General features: G+C 32.3%; 1 protein-coding gene across 3 annotated transcripts; it reads left to right on the forward strand.

Moving 5' to 3' along the window:
• The first annotated feature begins 47 nt into the window (after positions 1 to 47).
• LOC142973317 (very long chain fatty acid elongase 7-like) lies at positions 48 to 22686 on the forward strand. Of its 3 annotated transcripts, none has more exons than XM_076114960.1 (6): positions 48 to 156; positions 19085 to 19183; positions 19667 to 19857; positions 20293 to 20367; positions 20772 to 21071; positions 21470 to 22686. In XM_076114960.1, the coding sequence occupies exons 2-6, from the start codon at positions 19123 to 19125 to the stop codon at positions 21677 to 21679; spliced, it is 837 nt and encodes a 278-aa protein (XP_075971075.1). In that variant the 5' UTR covers positions 48 to 156; positions 19085 to 19122; the 3' UTR covers positions 21680 to 22686. The 3 variants fall into 3 exon arrangements, with proteins under 3 accessions (XP_075971075.1, XP_075971073.1, XP_075971074.1); XM_076114958.1 differs by lacking the exon at positions 48 to 156 and adding an exon at positions 5570 to 5627; XM_076114959.1 differs by lacking the exon at positions 48 to 156 and adding an exon at positions 16171 to 16290.
• Positions 22687 to 22969: the final 283 nt, after the last annotated feature.

Here is a 22969-nt window from a genome sequence, read left to right on the forward strand (position 1 = left end):
TATATCAGTTAATGTATTAATGAGTGGTTACCACATTTTCATCACATCGCAAACTGACTTGGCGGTCGCCGGTCAATTTTGTAAAAGTGTAGCCAATTTTTTTTGTTTTTTGAAAATATTGTGAAGTGACTGGGATTTTTATATTTTCTTTTAGATGTGAGTACTTTTGTTTCTTTTTATTTTGTTTGACCTAAAATTTTCTTGTCTAAAAAAAATTTGACTATTTCAAAATAGTTTACTAAGGATATAACAACTGGTTTTAGTAAATATTGCCGCCTAATGCAGGAGGTTCGATTCTCACACAAATATTTTTTATTTTATTTATAAATTATAGCTTTTTGTAGGGCATCACTAAAAATATAGACAAAACGGGGCTGACATTATCTATCCGATACTAAATACAAGGGCAGCCGTTATCTAACTTTCGGGACTCACCCTTTATTAGGTGGTATCCATCCATACCCATAGGTCATCCATTATTGAATTCAGGGACCCACGAAGTCGAGTACGTAGTATCTCTGGAGTCGTAATTACCTGTAACAATTTCGGTTTATAGTGAGAAAAACCAATTTTAAATATTTTTTCGCGTTAAAACCTCATTTCTATCAAGTCCTTGACCTTCCCATATACCTATAGTACAAGCCTAGCGTTTTATTTTTATTTTCTAATGGCTTTATGATTTCCCTAGAGCATTGTTGGAATGGGAAGTCGACAAGTTCCAAGGAGAATATTATGTTTACTGTTAACGCTAATGTTTATGAAAGCATTGTTTAGTAAAATTTTAGGAAAATATAATAAATATGAACGAAAAATGTTATATAAGTTTTGTAAACAAGAAGTAATATTTGTTATATTTCTTTCTAGTTTAATATATTAGTAACATGGCTTTACCAATAAAAAATATGAACAGAATGAATTGCAAAGCATGAAATAATAAAAGAACAACTGGAATTCGAACCCGCTTTTCGACCTGGGACATTTAACAAAGCACTATTGGGTCAAATAGACGAAATCTTTTTTGTGGCTCTACGCAACTACTGTAGAGGTCACTTTATAGATCAGCGACTTACTTCTTTGTTTTGTGCATCTCCGTGCTCCGTAGAGCATATAAAACGTAAGCATAATATAAGAACAATTATTTCAAGCATAAAGAAAGATCTCATATAGAGGTAGAAAGTACAATCATTACGCAAATGTCAGTTGGAGGCACGCACTTAATTTTCAACGTATCATTTGCCTTCGCTCACCGGTTGGTAAACGATCAATTAAGTAAATGACCTTTGGTGCGGTGTGTCTGTTGATGGGTGGCCGGTATTTCCACTTAAACGTGCGAGGAAGAATTCCGGGGAAAAAAACAAAAGTACTTTTTTTCATTGCGACGAGGTAGAAACTACAGGTGTACAAGACAGACGACAGACGCTTAAATCATCTCAACTGAAATCGTAAAACTCGGTAGAGTCTTCACAAGGAAGAAAACTCTAGGCTAAATTGAGAAAACCGTATGTAAGTAAGTAAAAAGTATGTAAGTACGGAGCAAACGAGACTACAGTTTGAATCATTCTTACTTTAAATAAGATACTGAGTATGGAGCAAAAAAAACAACAATTTTAGTAGTTAATACTGTAAAATGATTGGAGAGTAGGTAAAAGCCCAAAATTATGAACGCGTGCTGTATGTAAATGTAAGGAGTGTTTTTTTAACCTTTTACTGTCCCACTGCAAGGCAAGGGTCTCGTCCCAAAACAAGCGGAAGGGATTAGGCCTTGAGTCCACCACGCTGGCCAAGTGCGGGTTGGGGAGGGTCAGAGCCCATTCGTCCCCTAAGATTCGCACCCTGTGCCCACTCGTCCCCTGGAACTTTTGAGGGGCCCATTCGTCCCCTGAAGAATATTTATTTTTATTCATTCTTCTAATGTAAGTACAAGTATATGTGTAACTTAAATCTAATAAATTGTAACTAGAAGTAACCTACATAAAAATTGGCTAAAATCACCTTATTTTTTGTATATTTACCAACTACATACATGCAAAATCATAATAACTTAAATCTAACAAACTATAACTACAATAAAAAATGACTAAAATCACAATAATTATTGAAGATTAAACAAATCAACATTATTTTAGTAAAAACTAATCTTATATTTGTTTTTTCATTTTAAATGAATAATATATGCATAGCTTTTCCATGCAGTGGCCTAGTAAAATCTGATTTTCAAAAAATTGGCTAATTATGCGATTTATTCTCGCTTCATTTTCAATCGATTCAGGATTCATCATAACTCTTTTTTCAATGATCTGTTATGATTTATTAAAATAATTCCGTTAATAAACTGTTCACAAGTGTATTATGTTAACCGTTTCTTATGTAAAATATAGCTAATTTAATCTCAGGGGACCAATAGGCACCTGAATAGGTGCCGAATCTTTAACTTATATTGTATATACATTAGAGGGGACGAATGGGTACCTTAAAAATAATATTTTTTATTAAAATATTAATTGGTCCCCTACCAGGAGACCAATGGGCACCTATGTAGGGCCCGAATCTACAAGTTTTATACTAGGGGACGAATTTTAGGGGACGAATGGGCTCTGACCCGTTGGGGATTTTGCATGCCGTCAATAAATGTATTATACAAATTTTAGGCATGCAAGGTTTCCTCACGATGTTTTCCTTCCCCAATGCCCCAGCGTGGTGGACTCAAGGCCTAACTCCTCCCTCATAACGGGAGGAGACCCTTGCCCAGCAGTGGGACATTGATGGGTTAAATTTAATTTAACATATGATTATTATGTTTATGACAATCATTTAAACAAATGATAAATTATTCCTACTACGGAAGTTGTATGTAAAATCAAATTTCAAAGGACTTAGTTTTTATTGCATATTTTTCCACCCATTAACATTTTACATTGACAAAAATTACATGACAACAAATTGTCCGTGTTTTTTTTACCATAATCATTTTACAATTGTTCTTTTTGCGTCATTTTACGTTCTTAAGTCCAATTTTTTGAGGAAGCAATTAATAATGGCTTGTACAAAAGTTATTTGTTACAATGATTTATGCAAATCACACAAAATATAAACCCATTTTTTGCTCGTTCACTTGTACCTCTTATCCTTCGCTATACGGGTTACGGTACGCTCCTTCTGAAATGAGAGAGGAATAAGTGCTATTTTTTTACCTAAGCTACCTCATTGATTGGCAAAGGTCTCTGCCAAAATCTTTCATTGGTTTCTGTGATTGGCCGTCTCACATTTATTCTCCAGAAAGGTTTCCAAGTCGTCGCACCAACGTTTTTGTGACTTACCGTCCTTTCCTTGCATCCTGAGTGCGTGTCCTGCCTAGTCCCACTTGAGTGATAATTGCTAACCCAGAGCAACATTAAATTATCATTGCGGTGTCGTATAAATTATGTAATATGTACTATATTAATTAGGTACAAGACACGAATAGTGAGTACTTATGAATAATAAAACCTGTTTATTGTTTGCAAAATAAATATTTATTCACAAAATATCTGAGTGTCTGCCTTCGCGTTATTTATATTTAATTCTAATGATAGAAAAAAATAGTTAAAATAAATTAATTTGTTTTATTTTTTTGAGATAAGGTTCAAGGTAACATTAGAGTTAAAATTTATTGTAAACGATAAATACACCAGCATAATGTAGAAATTTTTGATCTGTAGAAAGACAATTGTTTATTTGAGGCGGTGCCATATCTCATAACGTTTATACTTACTCTAGCTACTCTACCTATACTATAATGCAACGAATCTTAAACACGATTGAAAATTAAAGGTTAGGATAGAGTGTCAGTTGGCCCGTGACCAGTCTATCCAATTCAATCGATGTGTCGGGTAAACAAATAAGGTATCCTAACCTTTAATTTGCTTTAAGACCCGTTGCATTATAATTTTATGTGTACAAGTCGCGAGATCATAAAATCGTTTACTACTCTCGATTGTAAATGTCAAGCTCGTTTCTCCATCTTTTGCTAATTAACTACATAATTAGTCCCAACTTTCGTACGTCACGTGCAATACGTCACAGTAAAACAAACATGGCCGAGATACAACCTTAAAAAGTTCTTGACATTCATACAAAATTACAAGTTCAATATTACGAAATTGTGAACACATTTTCATGGTTCATGTTAAGTATTCAAACGGTGTCAAGAGGTGGGTGATGAGAGATTTACTTAAACACAGAAAAGTCATTGCTACAGTCATATGCATAAATTAGTATACATTATCTTTAATAATGATTCCCCAGCGTCTCCTGTATAAAAAAGAATAAAAAACGAGAAAACATAGGATTATGGAGTCTCTGAAAATCTGTGACATTTTTTTTTATTTAATAGGCAAATTAGCAATAGAAATTAGATACTATGCCATTTGTCCTACAATTCAATTAGACAATGTTTTTACTGTAACCTTTGTCAAACTTTTACAAAAACCTTCTTTTGGTTGGAAAACCTAGTAACATGCAAGCAAAACTAACCGTTTTGGTCATTCTGTCTCTTTTGTATGTTGAATTTTACCGTATACACGAGCTGCGGGAATACTTTCAATAAATATTGTATACAGGAGCAGTAGGAAACCCTAACAAATAAATAAATTAGAGCAAGTGATTACAATACGCACAAAATTTCGGAAATTTATTGGCGTATTGCGTCGGACTCGAATCCTCAATCACTTGCGTGAGATGCAAATTTTAAACCACTCGTCCATTACCGCTGCAAAGATGACTTACTTATTATTTTTATATAACATCTTGTAATAAACTGTAACACCTAGTAACGCAACAGTTGCATGACAATTGAATCCAATTTGTTCCTTTTTTAATCATACTTTCTCTTTCTTTAGTTTCACTTCTGACGTTTTGATGAATAAAAAAATGTTAAACGACTTTCCCTTCTTTTTCAAAGACGAATTTGTTTGTCGGCTCTAGGAATTGAGTTTAAACTATAAAGTTAACTGTACTAAAGTTGGTTTAGTCTGCGTCGACGTCGCACGGATTAAAACGCGATACATATTTTCCGCTTTTTAAACTACGCGTAAATTATTTTTGTTTTTTTTTCTGTTTACTGACAAAATTAATATTGGGTTACATTTTTGTTAAGTCATATTATTATTCTTAAAGTGATGTGCACAGTCACAAGCCATAATAAGTATACACTGTCATGTTTTCAGAGTCATGTTTATGCATTAATCGTTAAAATAATGATATCTTAAAAGTTAATTACAACACTATTTTATTGCTTTGAATGATTGCGAATAATTTGATGCGTTTATGCATAAATATTATTTTGAAAAGAGTTACAGTGTTCACATGTTTAATTTTGTGACTGTATTTTTACTCAAGTATTTATTTGGTGGTGTTGTAAATTCCATACTTATTAAAGTATTTAAATCAAGATCGCGTATTTGTGTACGTACTTATCAAGGTACGGAAAACAAGTATTCAGTGAATATTGATTTATTCTTTCAAAAACTTAAAAATTATATTTTCTTACGTGTCAAGTGTATAAAAATAGTGCCCAAGTAGTGCTTCAATTATTGTCCAAATTTAAGGATTTGACACGATGCTTAACCCGATGGATTGCTTTACAAACGGTGAGTACTAAAACAGACCTATACCTTATTCACATTACGAAAAAATAAAAGGTAAACAAAGAAACCAATGATTCTCAAACTTAATTTTCCTGTCGCGATGTTACTCGGTCCAGGTTCACTCATTTTACAATAAAACCAATAACAAACTTAACAAAGAACACAAATTTAACAAAAACAACAATTTAAAACTAATAGATATAAAATAACATAACTATAACAGGGAGAAAGTACGCTAGCATCAACAAGTTGAGCAAGAGTGAAATAAACATGGCGGGATAACCCGACCTAATTAAAAATGACCCTCTGTCATGCAAAATGGTTACTTCGGGTGTAATACTTAAGTTGACAGGATAATAAATGCATTAAAATTTTAGAATCATTGCCTTTTTAGGTTCTTTATCATGTCAAATATTTTATTAGCATAAATTAAAAAAAAATCCTTATTATAATTATGAATAATATAGAAGAATTATAAATATGTTGTACCATTTACAAATGTAAGGGACGGACGTATTTTAATAAAACTAAGTGAGTCTTTCGCTAGGAATATTTTATAATTTATATACTTAATTATATTATTATATACTTATTTTGCAAAGACGACATTACAAGAATCATTTTTATGGTTTGTTTACATTTTATTTTTTCGTAATGTGAATAAGGTATAGTATGTTTACCATAGATACAAAGACTGCTATTGCTATTACAATATTAACAGCAAAAATATTCATGTTGGTTTTGGGAATTTATATCCTTTAACTTGATAGAAACCCAGTTTTACAAAAAAACGTTTGACACTACGTGACACCATACGAAAAAAAACCATTATCCCCTATACAGTAGTTGTCATACTCCACCAAAAAAGAAACGCTGCATATAAGACTTATATGTCATACGGAGCCATTATTTCATAGTCCCATATGCCCTCTAAAACCTGTAGAAGTATTGCAATGGCTCTACAAAATTGTCCTTCAACCACGGATAATATTATTTCTACTGATGATACAAAACGTAGAATGAATGGGTAAGATAAAAATTTAACACCATTTTATATTCATCACTGCTAATTATTATTGAATCATTAAAATTAATAAAACATACAGCAACAATAAAAAAACAAAAGTTGTGAAAACATTTCTCGAAAATTATTATGAAATGTTTCAACTTTGCAATAAACGTTTTGATATCAAATTATAATACATATTCATTTTTATGATAATGTAAATTTTATTTTCAAAGTGCAAGGCTTTGAATGTGAACTTGGTGTAAAACACGTGTGTCAAAATTTTATAGATTTTTTCATGCGTTTGACCTTCTGTCAAAATGTTTTACATTTTTTTTCTATTAACGTCCATAATATACCTACCTACATCTTTTTTCATTCGTTTTCTATGTATGGCTAAATAAATAATCGAGACTTTCTGTAACTTTTACAGGAACTGAAAAATTCATAACTTTAAGTCTAAAAACTTTTCAAAATGGTGATAATTTATTTTCTAGTTTTGATTCCAATTAATTAAATTTACATAAAAATAAAAATTTTTGAATACAAAGACCTTTTATCTAAATTTGTACGTGTTAAGTCACTTGTCTAAGTTTTTTAGCAGTAAAACACGTGAGCTACTTTATAATTAATTTGTTTGTTCTTCTATTTAATAAAGTTATACTTAATCGTTTTGCTTATAAAGTTATAAGTTTTTATCTAAATAATATTAGTCGTAATTATATCCGTGACTTGCGAAATAAATTAACAATTAGAGCAATTTAAATAAAAATAAATGATAGCAAAGAGTACAAAAAGGCAACTTACAAAAGTAAAGCCCGGCTTCCACTGAGAGCGTAACTGACCCATTAGGATTTGGTTAAACTCGCAAGCGCAAACTGCGTATTTTGGAATTTCATCTTGGTAGACATACATTGACAAGTATGCAGTTTGAACTGATGTTTTATTAATACTTAGTGCTAATTTTCCGAGCTTTATTAGAGAAATAAATTCCTACAACTAGCTTGAAAAGGGGTAGAGACTTATCAAAGGTAGTAGCCAGAAACTCACGATGTCCTTACGTGAGCCTAGAATAGTACCGAAACAACCCCAAAGATGAAAACACGAACTTCTAAAATATCTTGTATATTATATTATCCAGAAATTTGAAAAACACATTTGTGTTCAATATTAAATATGAATACGAATATTGAATATAAGAAGTTACCTATTATTTTTATTTTAATGAGATGAAACTACGTCAACGAAATGTTTATCTCTCACAACAACGGAAAAGTAAAAGACTTGAAAAGAAATCGAAGAAAATAAAAGTGTAATATCTATACTTATAATAAATCAGTAGAGAGTTCTAGGTCAGGTTTTTTCCTGTCTGTATGTTACGCTATCACGTAAAAACTACCGGATAGAATGCACTGAAATTTGGTATATGCATAGAATAAGCAGTGGAGCAAGTACTGGGATACTTTTTATTGCATAAAATTTCATAGGTTTTAGAAAATTGAAAAAAATACGTAGAATTCGTTTGAACCTGCGTTTCCCTAAAGAGACCATAGATGGCGTTGCAAGCCATTTCACAACATTCGCATATATAGTTAACGCGGTGCCTGCCGTATCGATACCTGCTGTTCGCACCAACCAATAGATGGCGATATAGTCCGCAACACAGCATGTTTTTCCTAATTAATTTATTTTGATTGCTTTATTGTTAAAAAATACCTTTGAAACAGGCTATACATTTATAAGATTTTCAAACATAAATGTTGTATGATATATTACTCAAAAATGTTGGTTTACGTGGTTCCGGTGCGATCGGAATATCCTAGATGGCAAATCGAGTAATTTCGTTTGTTGTCGTTGTGCGCCGCAACTAACAGATGGCGTTGTAGTTTGTAACACGTAACCAAATTAATTGGTTGCATCAAGGTGATAAATTGGAGAGCTATGAAACAGACTATGTCGTAAGTTTTAAAAAATAAACAACGGATGATATATAAAAAATAATAACGGGTTACGCGGTTTCGGACGTATCATCGCAAGTATACAGGACCTACATTATTACGCGTGTGAAGAGCTCCGGCGCAGATAGGTCTGTCTGTACCTATAATAATATTCTGAATCCAGACGGGTAAGCAATGGTCAGTGTATAATAAAGTATTATATTTTACACTGTAAACTGGTACGGATACAGACGAGAGCGGAAAAGAAGGTAACCACAGGAAATCAGGCGCGCCTGAGCCTGTGTCACATTGTGTGCTCTTCGGGCCCCTTTCGTAAATAACCATTAGATGACAAAAGAGTTGTTAGCATTTTTATGTGAAGGTGTGTAGTGCTTCGCAATTCGCGTGCTCAAACGAATAAGCAACAGTACGAAATTCACGCGAGCAGAGCCGCACGGGTCAGCTAGTAGTATTCATATTCCCGTATCCCTTCTTAACCTAAAATGCATAATCATAATAATTATCTGAAAGAAATAAAATATGGGTCAATGTAAGTTTTACGTGTAGTAAAAAAACCTTAAGTTTCGATCAATAAGTTTAAAAATTTAACTCTCATCATACTTTTACTTTTGGAATTCTCTCATTAAAAAGCGAAATTATAGGTCAGTAAATTGTCAGTCACTTGCACTTATTGATCGGTCCTCGGTGAGCAAAATTAAGCAATTTTGTAATCAATTTTAAAATGGGCGGGGCTTTAAACGCATTCATGAATGTATGTGGTGAAAGCGCATTACACCAGAAAGTTTATAAACAGGAAAAAACATAAAGGATTTCGCGAAAGTTCGTGACCCCATAAACGTTGTTTTTATAGTATGTAATTGTGTGAGATTTTGTAGCCACCTTTGTACCAGCAAAATTTGTGTGGTACCGGATTATAAGAACTGGAGTTGGATTCCTTACCGATGACATGGTGGAAGATTTTCAAAAAAATATTTTAGTCATCATCAGTTTTCTAATCTTTAACTAGCAATAGTGGAAAGAAAACGTGAATTAAACAATTATTAAATTTAATATTATCATTAATAGAAGGATATAAACTACAACTTCTGAAATTTGTTGATACCAATTTTATTGTATAACTTTTGTTACGCGAGTTAGTTTTGACAATAAAATTTTAATCTACAGTACCATTAATTGGCATGCTTTATAATTTCATAACCATCTCAAGGTTATCCTTAAATCTTAATAATTACGTAAGGTGCTGCTCAGAGGCCCTGTCAAATAAAACAAATAAATAATAATTATTCGTATGTAAATTCACCGTCTCATCTAATTTGCATTGTACTTGCTTATTAAAATATTAAATCGATGTTGCCTAGTAACCAGACTGTGGTTAACTTATCTTTTACTGGAGATAGGCTATTAAGAACGGCCTTAAGGCGGCCTATGTACTGACAGTAGGCATGTTTTATTAGATTTTGCTTAGTTTATATGCACTAGGCTTAGAGTACATACCGACTATACCGAGTCACTTCGATTGTAATAAATATAAATCAAGGATAACTAATTGGTTCATCACCATCGGCTGGCGAAATGCGAGTTTTATATTGCGACAACTTAGTAGTGAGCCTTAGGCATGCTTGACTAATCTAGATTATAATAGTAGATAATTAATAGCTTGTCGGCCTGCGGATCACTAATGCGCTAAATTTTATATTTTGTGTTCTACCGCCAGCTACGAACTTTGGAAACAAGGCTCTCTACTAAGTTGTCGGACTACAGGTAGTCATTAAGGCTAAAGTCTATGAATATTACTGTCAAAACTTCTTCTTCTCTTCCATAAATGAAAAGCAGTCTTATTTTAAAAAGAAGTACCTGTCATGTGTAATCTGTCATGAAATGTCATATTTGTTATTGGAAGTTTTGCTAGAATGTATTGTGATATTATTTTATAATTATGTTTTGTGAATACTGTTAGTGCTGAAATCTATGGACACCTTTGAAGGTATTTACAGACATGCTATACGTGCAGAATATCACGCCATTTTCTATTACGGTGTGGCCAGAGATCACAAACGGCACTTGCTGCTGCATTGACATACTTTATTCACGTTATTATTACATTGATTGCGAGTACTCCGTTCCTGATCTCATTGCGTTATCAGTGATGTAGGAAGTAGAGAGGTTCCTAAAACCAATGGGAAAACAATTCGTTAACGTAGTATAAACTATTTAGGTGTCAAACATCTTCCGGGCCCGTTTACCTGTTTTTTACACAATGGCATTGAATTATCATGTAAAAACTCAGTCAAAAGGACACTAGGAGTCTGCTGTACTTGTAATTTGTAAATGTTTTTTTTTTATATTTATGTTTAAATACGCCATTTGTGCATAATAAACACCTAGAATGCAGACATAATTAAGACAGACAAAGTAACGTACCATAAAATAGTGTTTTATTTGAACAAACAATCTTCCACGCTTCGGTACACCGACGTTTGACTCAGGTCATGGGTTGAGGCAATGCAAACCTTAGGTTGTAAAAGTGCGTTTAAGTTTATTGAGTTGGTAATTGATACCTACATTATTACTATACCTACTGATAATATTTTCAACCAATCGTTTTTATCTTCATACTAGCTGACCCGTGCAGCCCCGCTGACGCTTTCTTGTTATTATTTTATTCACCTTTTACACCTTCTCTGGACTTCCACAAATAATTCAAGACCAAAATTAGCCAATAGTTTTAGCGAGTATAACGAACAGTTATTCATTTTTATATACACATAGATTGCAGCAATCGCACTAGGAACTACCTGGGTTTTTGTAACGGAGAATGTTTAAACAAACAAAAAAATATACCTTAATAGTGTACACAATTTAAATTTCATTGCCACGTGGTCTGACACTTGATTCCTGAAACAACGCATCTATTTATGTTTTATTCAAATAAAATCACGCGCACGTGCTGAAGTTGCAAGCGTGACTAATTAAACAATTGTAAAACAATTTATCAAGTAAATCAGATTATAAATATACTTTATAATTATAAAGAGATGCTTTATATCAAATTCATTCATGTGATACAAATAATATTTTTCATATTTGGAAAATTGTACGTTGTCAAGCCAGAAATAACTTAATTGTTTTTTTTAAGCAACCTACCAAACCAACCTTCCATAAGTCAAAAATAACTATTTAATGGCAATTTTTAAATAATATTACACGGTCATTAACTTAATGTGATATAATTCTATGCGTAAATAAAGAAGTATACTTGCGTATGTTTATCATATTATTATATAACTAAAAAGCAACCTTCAAGGTCCGATACATACACCGAAACACAAAAAAATGTTTTCATTAAATTCATATTTACTTATTATGTCTATGTTTAAGAGCCAGTTTCACAGCTCATGAATAAATGTATAGAAAATGCGGTGAAAATTCCATCTGATCTTATCCAGAAGTGTTGAAGTTGGAAATAAGTTCAGTCCGTCGTATAGGACACGCCAAATAGCTTTGTGCCTGAATCTAGCGAAGACTGTACGAATGGACGCCGTCGTTGTAACGTCTCCATCAATTGGCATTCCTCTCTTAAACCTTGCAATGTTAGTTTTTTAAATTGGGAACGTTACTAATCTTCGGATTGCTATTGAAAATATTCCAATATAAATGATAAGCAAGCACTCTGTCTGACCTAGGAATGGAATCTTAGACCTCGTAATCGGCAGTCGTAGTTATTTACGCCCAGACCACAGAGGCAGTCGAAAACGAAGTCATAAATCTCGTGTTTTAATTTAATTTACTTCTAGACAACTAACTTCCTTTACACAAAGTTTTTGGCCCGAGCTATTATAGAATCACTCTTATACACTATATTTTGTTTAGATAAATTGACAAATAATTATGCAGTTTTTCGGCAAACGTGTCTGTAATAGTCTAGCTTTCCTTGTATGACGCATTATTTGAAGATCAGATGATGTCTAACGAAAGTTGTTCTATCTATAAACGTCATTTAAAATCGTGTCAGGGTTAAGCTTTAAGGCTAGACTTAGACTAAATTAGGTGCTGAATATGGTCTAAAATTCTAAATTTTTGAATGTCAAGGTGTTGATATTGACATCACTATATCCATACTAATGTAAATGGCATGTCTACGCTTTTATGGCTAACCTGCTAAAGTAATTTTTACGTTACCTACTTGTGAATAAAATCTATTGTATGTACTTATAATATTTTCGTCGGTACTGTAACGAAATCGTCTATCGTCAGTCGTCTATCCTAAGTAACGAAACAGCTTGATGGACAGCCGGACTTCCTTATGTTCTCTTAAGCTTTCCTTGCTGATGTTAAAACGATTAAATAAGTTTTCTTATTTTTGAAAATTCTGCGCGGGAGATCCTCTTTCAGGAAAGACTATAAAAATGTATTCTCTACACTGTAGGCTCCTATTACTCGTACATCAATGTACGTAACAGGATAAAAATTAAATATGAAAGTTGATGACGAAAAAGGTTTCTAAGCCTATTTTTTACAGCAATCATCATCATAATCTTTTTTTGAAACAGCCTGTCTATTCATCACGTTAGCCTTTCTCTTCCTATTATTTATTACACAAATACGTAATTATGACGTAGAGGTTATGTCTTCAACTCAGTCAATCAGTGGGTTAAACCCACAGAAAAGATAAATACCGCTTCATTTAATAAAGTAAAAGTAGTCTTCTAGTTTTTAGGCTTCAACTTTTTCATTAACATTTCATTAGATGGTAAGAGTGGGTTTGAACGTCCAAAATAATTTTGCCAGTATGAATATGAGTATAGAAATTGAGGCGGTCTGACAAGGTCTGAGGTTGGGCAGTGGCCATACGAGAGAAAAGTTTAGTCTAATCTTATATTATACGGATATTACTGTATGGATCGTTTGTTTTCCTTGGCTACTATTACCTAAGCTGAAACATTAAGCAAATCAAAATGTATCATTACGATAATTCACATTCATCTGTAAGTGATATAACTTATGTATTAAACAAAATTTTCATTGATCAATGTCGATTCAAAAAGTTGAAGTGATATATTATCCTTATGCAAAATGTATCACGTGTTTTATCTTTAAGGCTATAACCTTACACATTGCCCAAATATGGATCTATTTATTATTTTTTTAAATATGGACTTGTCAAATTAGGTGAAGACTGCACACACCTTCAAATTTTGTTTTGATTTTGAGAATACATAATTAATATTTAAAAAAAAACAATTTATTGACGTCATGAAGATCTGAGTCAAACAGTCTTAAGTTTCAATCTTTAGTTGAAAATTGCATCTTAGGCTTATCATCCATTATTGTCATCAGCAAGGAAGTCACTTGGCATGCTCAAGTACCTATTGGCATCCCTAATGATGTAGCAGTATCCCAAGGCTTAGTTTCTGACAGCATGTTGCATGGTTGCATGTAAGGAATCCGAAGGGTCAATTTCCGTTTTCGAGACCGTTAATGGTCACCAGACTGTGTATTCATCACACTATAGACTCCTGGAAGAAGTTTCAGTAATTTACAGGAAAGCTATTCAGTATTTACCAATATGATGATCGGCAATTTGTACTAATTACGAATTCCCTGTTCCCTGATCAGCCAGATTTCTGTGTACTATGGTACGCCACGTCTCTGTACGTCAGAATATTCCTTAGTTGCAGTGTAGAATCTCTGAACTCGCTCGGCATTAAGCAACATGCCTTCTTCATTAATATAGGTTCAACAAATCTTAGAACTTGTATAAGCAGCAGGCCCGCTTCGTATTATACGGGATTAACAAAATAAACAACAAAATACGTGTGTATTACTTAACTTTACCTACTCCTGCGACAACGGTGTGATAATTATAATTATAACAGACAACCGTGTGATGTGATCAAAACGTGTTGCTGACCAATCAAAGAATTTACTCAAACAAATTTCTAATTATGTCACTAGTCGAATTCCGATCAAAATAAACAGCATTCATAACAAACAATCAGTATTGTTCGTTAAACAATCCATTACCTACAGTCTGAATTAGTAATCAAACAAGTGCGTACGAATTTGTTCACAAAATGTTTATCTTAGTCATCAAAATCAAATATGAGTTAATTCATTCATTTACCGTTTGGTTTTTGACGTAGTGGTAAAATACCTCTACATCCTTGTGTCAGATAAGAATTTTGTGGGGTTTTTTTTTTGGTAAAGATGTGATTGGTATTTAATTGTTCATTTTACAGTGTCTTAGAATTGTGGATTTAGTGATAAGGAAGTAAGTATCTCGTATTACTTGTCTAATGCAAAACCTCGACATGATATTTTTTACACAAAAGAAATATCTATGTTAAAAAAAGAATTCAAAACTAAAAAGTACAAAGTAATAATGATGTTAATTAAATACTACCTATTATTTATATGCCTTTTTACTAATAGGGATTGAAGTTGGTGCCAAGCTTATTTAAATGTTTTTAGTCAAGTCATTTATTAACTATTGATTTTTTACTAGTTACTACGTAAGTATCCTCCTTTTTGTAGTCGTTTAAAATATACATTTCAAAAACAGCATTTCCATCTCCTGCTCGAAAAGATTGTAAACCTGAAGTTATGGTTGGTGTTTTTTTTTTGTTGTCTTAAATGGGATTCAAACCTTACAACACGCGATACAACAGTGATATAAGCCTGGTAACCACGATAACCGAACGTGTACTCGCAAAATTAACTCTACTCACACAAATAAAGTGTTGTAACTAAATAATGATTCAAAAACCGCAGACCGCGTAACAACACAATTAAAATATTTTGGAGCGATAACATATTTCTGGTCGAATTATCAAGTAACGGGACATTTTTGTTCCAGCCACTGGTTTTCAAAATGTTATTATACAGGTATTTTAAATAAAACAACTTTGGGTTTTAGAACCACTTACTTATGCACCAAAAAACACCAACACTAATCATATTTCCTTTATTTTAGACAACTTAATTAGATATAATTTAGCCAATAGAAAAACGGTTTTTGGAAGCGCTTATTAAAGTGGAGAATATTCACTATTGAATGCAAACCCTTTTTAACCTTAGCCTTTAATTACATAACATATTTATTCTCGCATTAAATTAGGGTAATTACTTTTCCTTTCGAGCAGGTAATTACAGTACCTACCTACTTACAATAAAATTTGATGCTACTATTAAAAAAAAACGCGTTAGGTAATGATACATTTTATTTTGGTAATTCTTTGAAACCCACAAAATAGTTAATTATTTTAAATTAAAATATTTCAAAAATATACATCAACGGTAATGTATCTAAACTCCTGTCTTAAAAATGATAGCAATGTACACATAGTCGTTTGATATAGCTCTTCAATACCGATGAATAAAATAGTAGGCGTTTAAATAGCCAACGAAATGCCCTAAATAATTAGAATTTAAACAGTAATTAATTGATTTGAAGATTCTAGACCTCCAATACTTAAGCGACCTAAGTAATAGTCATACTAACGAGTGTAGTACAATGTAACGATAAATTTATGAGTGTTGCAATATTTTCCCATTAGATAACGACTTTTACATTACTATTGAATTTAGTATATTTTAGTAATGACGGAAGGTGCTCGTGGTATGAGTGTAATATTGAGTTAATAATTTTGAAAAATTGTGAAGTGATTTTTTGAATTTGTGTGGATTAACTGATTTATTTTCGGTATGCTATTATTGACTTGTTTATTTTATTAAATATTTAAATTTGGTTCCTAATCCGGTTTTTGACCGCAAGTAAATTATGCTATCTTAGGTGTACCTTCTTATTATTTTTAGTTGAAAGAAAAGCGCTACCTTTACTAAACTTCGAACTGGATAAAATAAAAGTTTTATTTGTTAAATGTTTAAATTAATTACCGTCGGAATATGCTGAAAAAAAAATATTTTCCTTAGAGAAATGAATATTTTCCAATTTCTACTTACTGTAAATTTTTCACTTAGTAAATGTCATAAAAAATGCATAATAAAATGTAATTTACGAAAATCTAAAACCAAATAAGTAGTTATTTCACCGGCCTTGAAACACCTGCGTGCATTTTATCTCGGTTTATCTTAAACGGTAAAGAGTAAACATTTGTTATATCATTTAGATCTACATTGTCTCGTGACAGAAAACACGTGAGTGATATTAAAATATATTAACTATTTTTATGAATTAATTATTTAAAAGTCCGATGAGTTCTTGAAGGACAGTTTCTCAATTTATGTACAACTGATAAATAATGTGGCTGCAAGTATGCCAAAATTTGTCAATATACCATTTTGTAAAGCTTACTAATACTACGGTAGTACTATTACTTACTTATTCTGTGCTAATACCTCAGAAAAGACAAAACCGGTCACTTAATGTTCCTAGTATTACTTAACTGTCTTGAGGGTCTTGAGGGAATAGAATGAAACCTTGGTACAATCACGCTGGATAATCTCTAGTAAAGGTTAGGTATACGCTTCGGTAGCTACCTATCTGTGCCGGTCGACAATAACGTGGTTAGGGATAGATCAGTACTCTGAATTCAAGTCTCCAGAGTAAAAGGAAATGCGGTCACCCAGTGCAGCTAAATCTGCACAAGTAACTTCTCCGGTAGACCGAAGTGTGTATGGCAAGCATTAGAGTGTTAAATTCCTTACCAAATGGTGCCTCAAGTCATACATACCAACAGATTTGTTTTGTCCTGGTAGTATTAAGTAGATTACAAGCTGAAAAATATAATTAACTACGTATTATGTGAGGAAAAATATAACACGTACTAATTAAATTAAGGAAAAAAAATATATTGCGTTAATTGGGTTTATTGTGTTTTATTTCCTAATTAAAAAAATACAATAATCATTAAAATATTTAAACTTGTTTGAAATCAATTTTTTAATATTATTATGTAATGTCCTCCTGATCGATATTCGGCTACAAAGGCCAGTTTAATTAAAACCAACCAGCCGTGCAGGACTTTGTTAATAACGTCCAAGTATGTGCATAATATGCAGCTACACTTTCTGTTCCTTAACTATCATAGTCTGGTGGAATAGCGAGACCGACACGACCAGTGAGAGATTAAGTGCAGGACCGACGGCTTAACATGCTCTACGGGGCAAAGACGGAGTTTTAGTTTAGTTTAGTTTTTTTATAATAAGGTGTTAAAAAAAAACTATCTACCGAATTGAGAGCCATAGTGTTTTTTCAAAGCCAGTTAAAAAATAAGTTTATTTCAAATCACATGTTGCCACGCAGATGACCTCAAACATGTTATTCAATCAACAGGATATTCTTGTGACAAAACAAAAGTATCGTGACGAATTCTGCATGACTTACATGTTCTTAACAATAGACAACAACAGGTGTATAGTATCGCTATGTTTAGAAACAATCATCAACCTTGCTGTTTGAAATATGCCATCATTTAACGGCCACTGACAGATCAATGGCTACTGTGTAACAGTAAAACTAGGTGTTTTATTACATATATTATTTACTTTTTATGTTACGTTATGTAAAAAAACCCTGACAAGTTTTTATTCATAAGATCGTCTTGGTTGCATTTTGCATATAATTACATTTGTATCTTTTTTTGAGATGAAAAGTCTGATCTGCATCCGTTAAAATTGCAGTTACAATGTGTAGAAATTGTATTGGTAAAATATGATTCTTTTTGCCTAAATTGGCTATATTCTTACGCTATACTTTATAATGATATACAGTAACCAACCGATTTTCTTGCTTTAGTTTCCAGCTCAGAAATTGAGATCAATTGGAGATTATCCATTCGTAGTAATACCTGTTATAAAATCTATTATGTGTGTCTGTTTGTTAGGCTTCTCCGACTAAACCTCTGAACCGATTTTGATAAAATTGAAAATAAAGATAGTTGAAGATATATGTTTGTGTTTATGATATTGTTTATGTTATATTGTATTTATGATATGTATGTGTTTTTTACATAGTTATTTGTGAATCGAAAATGTTAAACTACTTATTATTATCTTTTATTGTCAGTCTCTAAGATAACACATTTAGTTCATATCTTTTGAATAAGATGTCTATAAATCTTATCTGGTTTATATGTTTTGATTTTCTCCGTGTGCTAAATAAATGAAATATTATTGAGGATGGCACGTGTCGCATGTAGCGCTATGGCTTTTGTCTTATCGCTACAATTACAATGTGTCTTGAGTTCGATTTCTGCTCTAAACAAATTGTAATTTTGTGTCTACCAAACCGAAGATGCGTTAGCAAATAATATAACTCGGCTATTAATTATTTTTATTAAATGTTTGCTTAGCAGTCAATTTGTTAAAATTTAAAAATATTTTTGAACATTTTTTATTAATGTATTATTGTCAAAATTCGACCTAAAGCCAGGCTTGCACGAATTTTTTTTTACTTAAGACATATTGTAGGTAAGCATAGCCGTTGTTCAAAGTTAGTATAATAAAATTGATTGTTATGTTTTCCTTGTCCACAGTCTCAGAATCAGTGCGGTACTGCAACAAGTCGTTCAACATGAACTCCGTCATCGGACTCACGCAGAAGAATCCCAATTGGGATTTAAATAAGAGTAAATGTAAGTATTGATACGACTTAAACCAGCTTTGTAATAGTTTAGGCAGTAAAAAAAGATCTGGAGTTTGTAAGCACCTTGTTGTTCTATCATTACGAAGAATTTACTCGTAAAGTGTTTGATCATGTCTGACTTAAAGAGAATAAGACGGACTATAGTACATGATTTTAAAATCTAAAGTTAGGCTTTTCTTTTTAACATCAAACTATAATGCACTTTACGATTCTATCTTCCACAACAATTCATAATAGTTTTGTTTAAGAGTAGTTACCTTCATCATCTATCAGTCTATCTGTTACGCTTTGACGTCAAAAATGCTGAACTGATTGAAATGAACTTTTTCAAAAAGTGAATTTTATACCAGCCATAACGAAATGCTTAAGTTACAATAACAGCAACACTAACTTCTTGTCAAAAGAACTCACACGGGGCACCAGACAAAAAACTACTATATCATATTTAATTTTGTGTTTCTTCTTATTCCAGTTGATGAAATAGATGACTTACCATTCATGGCGTCCCTGGGCCCCGTGCTCACGATACTGGCCGTGTACCTAGTCTTCGTGATGAAGATCGGACCAGTGTTCATGAGGAAACGGGAGGCGTACAAACTGACATACGCGTTGTTAATATACAACGCTTTGCAAGTCGCTATATCGGTTTATTTGGTGTTTAGGGTGAGTTTTCTTTTAAATAAATATACAAGTAATAAGCGTTTAAATTTTAATTTTGTGCCGAGAACTGTATTAATTGTCAGTAAGAAGTATTTCTGTCGAATATATTAAAATCACAAAACAACATTTAGTTTTAAATTTTAAGTACAGTTACTGCAGTTACACCGGCGCTGCTGTATAAATACAGATAAATCAAAAAGCGCGGGCAAAGAGCCTACGCAAAAATAATAGCAATTATCGATGTTGTGATTGTGGAACAAAAAAAAATGGTTTAACTTTGTCGCGACGTGTTAAAGGATTTTAAGTTTATAATTTTAGTGAAAACAATGATTAATTTCGTTTAAGTAGACATTTAAAAAGCTAAGCTATAAGTCTTGTCAAGATTAAATTCTTAAAGCTCTTAAATAATAGTAGATATGAATGTTATGTTTGTTTCAGTTTTTTTCAGACTTGACAGTAATGGGATTAGTGCCAAGACAGTGTTATATGAATGAAAACAGTTCTAGATATAGGGTAAGTTTTTAAATACCTTCTTAATCCATTCTCTAAACTCCATGCTGCTGTTGTAAAAGCGAAAGCAACGCTTTCTGTTTCTGTCTTACATTATATCAAGGCTTAACTACGAAAAAGATTTACATACAATTTGCCTAGATGGGATATCTCCTAAGAAAGAACAAAGGCAAGATTTGTTTTGCAAAAAACAATTGCTCTATGTATCTATCTATCTATGTAAGTCAGTGATACTGTAGATTAGTAAAGATACTATATGATAAATAATGTTAAATGTACAATACATACATGGTTTACACAATAGATACTCAAATGAAACTCACCTCTCTTGCCACCAATAATAAGAAAATCCCTGGAGAATTTCTATACATGCAGAAAGATAATAATTTATTGACATTTTGTTTCAGATCCTATTCGGCACATACTTGTACCTAACAGCAAAACTAACTGAACTCCTAGACACAGTATTCTTCGTTTTAAGAAAGAAGAATAATCAAATAACGTTCCTGCATTTATACCATCACACGGTCATGGTGATTGGCACATGGGTTTTGCTCAAATATTGGCCATCGCACACGCTCATATTCATTGGGTTCCTAAACTCTTTGGTGCATGTATTCATGTACACCTATTATGGGTTGGCCGCGTTGGGGCCAAATGTGGCCAAATATTTGACGTGGAAGAAATACATGACTAAGTTTCAACTGGTAAGTTATAGTTTTTTTTTCTAGCCTATACTTTCCCACTAATACAATTAGACGAAGATCTCCTTCAAACATTTTTTACATAAATCATTCCTTTCAGCCTACACTGATGGGTAGGTACCAGAAAATGCCACTTGGTACAAACCATACAAAATTCCCTAAATGTACTTTAATGTACCATTATTTGGAGGATTTGTACCATAATCAACGTTCCCAATGGGGTCGCCCCATATTAGACATCTTACTTCAGTTAGTTAAATCTTTAGCTATCTATTAACATCTATTGTATATTATCATGCAACAGATTATAATAAGTCAGATAAGAAGACGGTATATTTAAATTTCAACTGCTCCTATGTTGTGCTGTAATGAAATAACGTTTTTTTTCATTGTATTTTCAGATTCAGTTCGTGTCAATCATCATACAATATGTAGCAACAGTCAGGGTCTCTGAGTGTCCACCAGCTAAAGGCGTCGCCATATTTGTTTCTTGCAACACAGGAGTAATTCTTCTGCTCTTCTTAAACTTCTACCGTCAGAACTACCAGAAGAAGAAGACTATAAAGCTTAGTGACTCCATACCCGCGTTATGTGTACCTAAAGAAGATTAGAAATTACAAAAAATATAATTTAGAATAATTGTAAATATTTTGTATTTAAGACATCACGTATGTTGAAATGAAATGTATATTTTAAAAATCATGTGATCGTGATGAATGCGACCTTATTTATAAGGTATGTACGTAAAAGATATTTATAATAATTGAACGAAATTCTTGATGTTGATCATGTTTTGATGGAATGTAAGACGCAGACGAAAAAGGTTGTGTAGCCGCAAGTCCGCGTACTTCCTCGTAAGTCTTAAGAGCTTAAGAAAAATCAATAGAAAAAATCTACTTTCATTTCAATACGTGTATTAGAATAGAATCGTATAGATCCATACAGTTTTATGTAAATATAGACTCTATGTAATTGTGACAGGGTTGATTATAATTTGTTTAACTCGTTACGTGATATTTTGATGGAATTTTCAGAAATATTTGCCAATTCGTAATCGTAATCATTAAACAAGTAATTTTGTATAATTTTGAAAAAAAGTATTGTGGCTGTGAGTTATAAATGTAAAGTTTTTATATTCGTATTATTGAAGGATTGAAATTATGTCAATTTATTTATTAACGTGTATTTTATACAATTATTTGAAAATTGTACTTTGCCTTAGAAATTGACATATACATTGTTGTTCAATTAACCTTATATTATTTCCTGTAGCGCGATTTTCTACAGTCTGTATACGCGAAATTCTTGCAGAATACGCGTCCCATGCTGGTCTAATTTTCATTCAACATTTGTCTAGAACCACCTTTTCGGTTGCTGTAATTCGACAATGGTAGAAAATCGCGACTGTAATACAGAAATACTTATATTGTATTATAATTACCATTTTTTAGTTAACTATACTTATTTTAATAATTGTATTTATTAATCTAGTGATGAAAAGAGCCTGATACTAAAAGTAATCCACAATTAAATCAAAGTGATTGTATTTCATCCTATTTTTTAAAGCGATATAATATCAAATTTGTTTGTAGAAAATCAGGACAAATAAATGAAAATTTCAAATAAGATATTTTTTGTTTTCATTATTAGACTTAATCACTTTTGAAGGCACACCTGCAAGCAGTATTGAGCAGATTGTATGTGAAGAAAACATTTTATTTAACTAATTTATTTTTAATTAGTTGGTTGGTTAGACTAAATAGTGCGATATAAGTATTATATGAAAGAATTTCCCATTTTTTAAACCCGTTACTGCCCCATTGCTTGGCAAAAGCCTCCTCCTGAACGATGTAGGCTTTAGGGCTTGAGTCCACCACGCTGGCCAAGTGCTGGTTGGAGAC

Source organism: Anticarsia gemmatalis, chromosome 5 (genome assembly GCF_050436995.1).
Source record: "Anticarsia gemmatalis isolate Benzon Research Colony breed Stoneville strain chromosome 5, ilAntGemm2 primary, whole genome shotgun sequence".
NCBI classification, from domain to species: Eukaryota; Metazoa; Arthropoda; class Insecta; order Lepidoptera; family Erebidae; genus Anticarsia; species Anticarsia gemmatalis.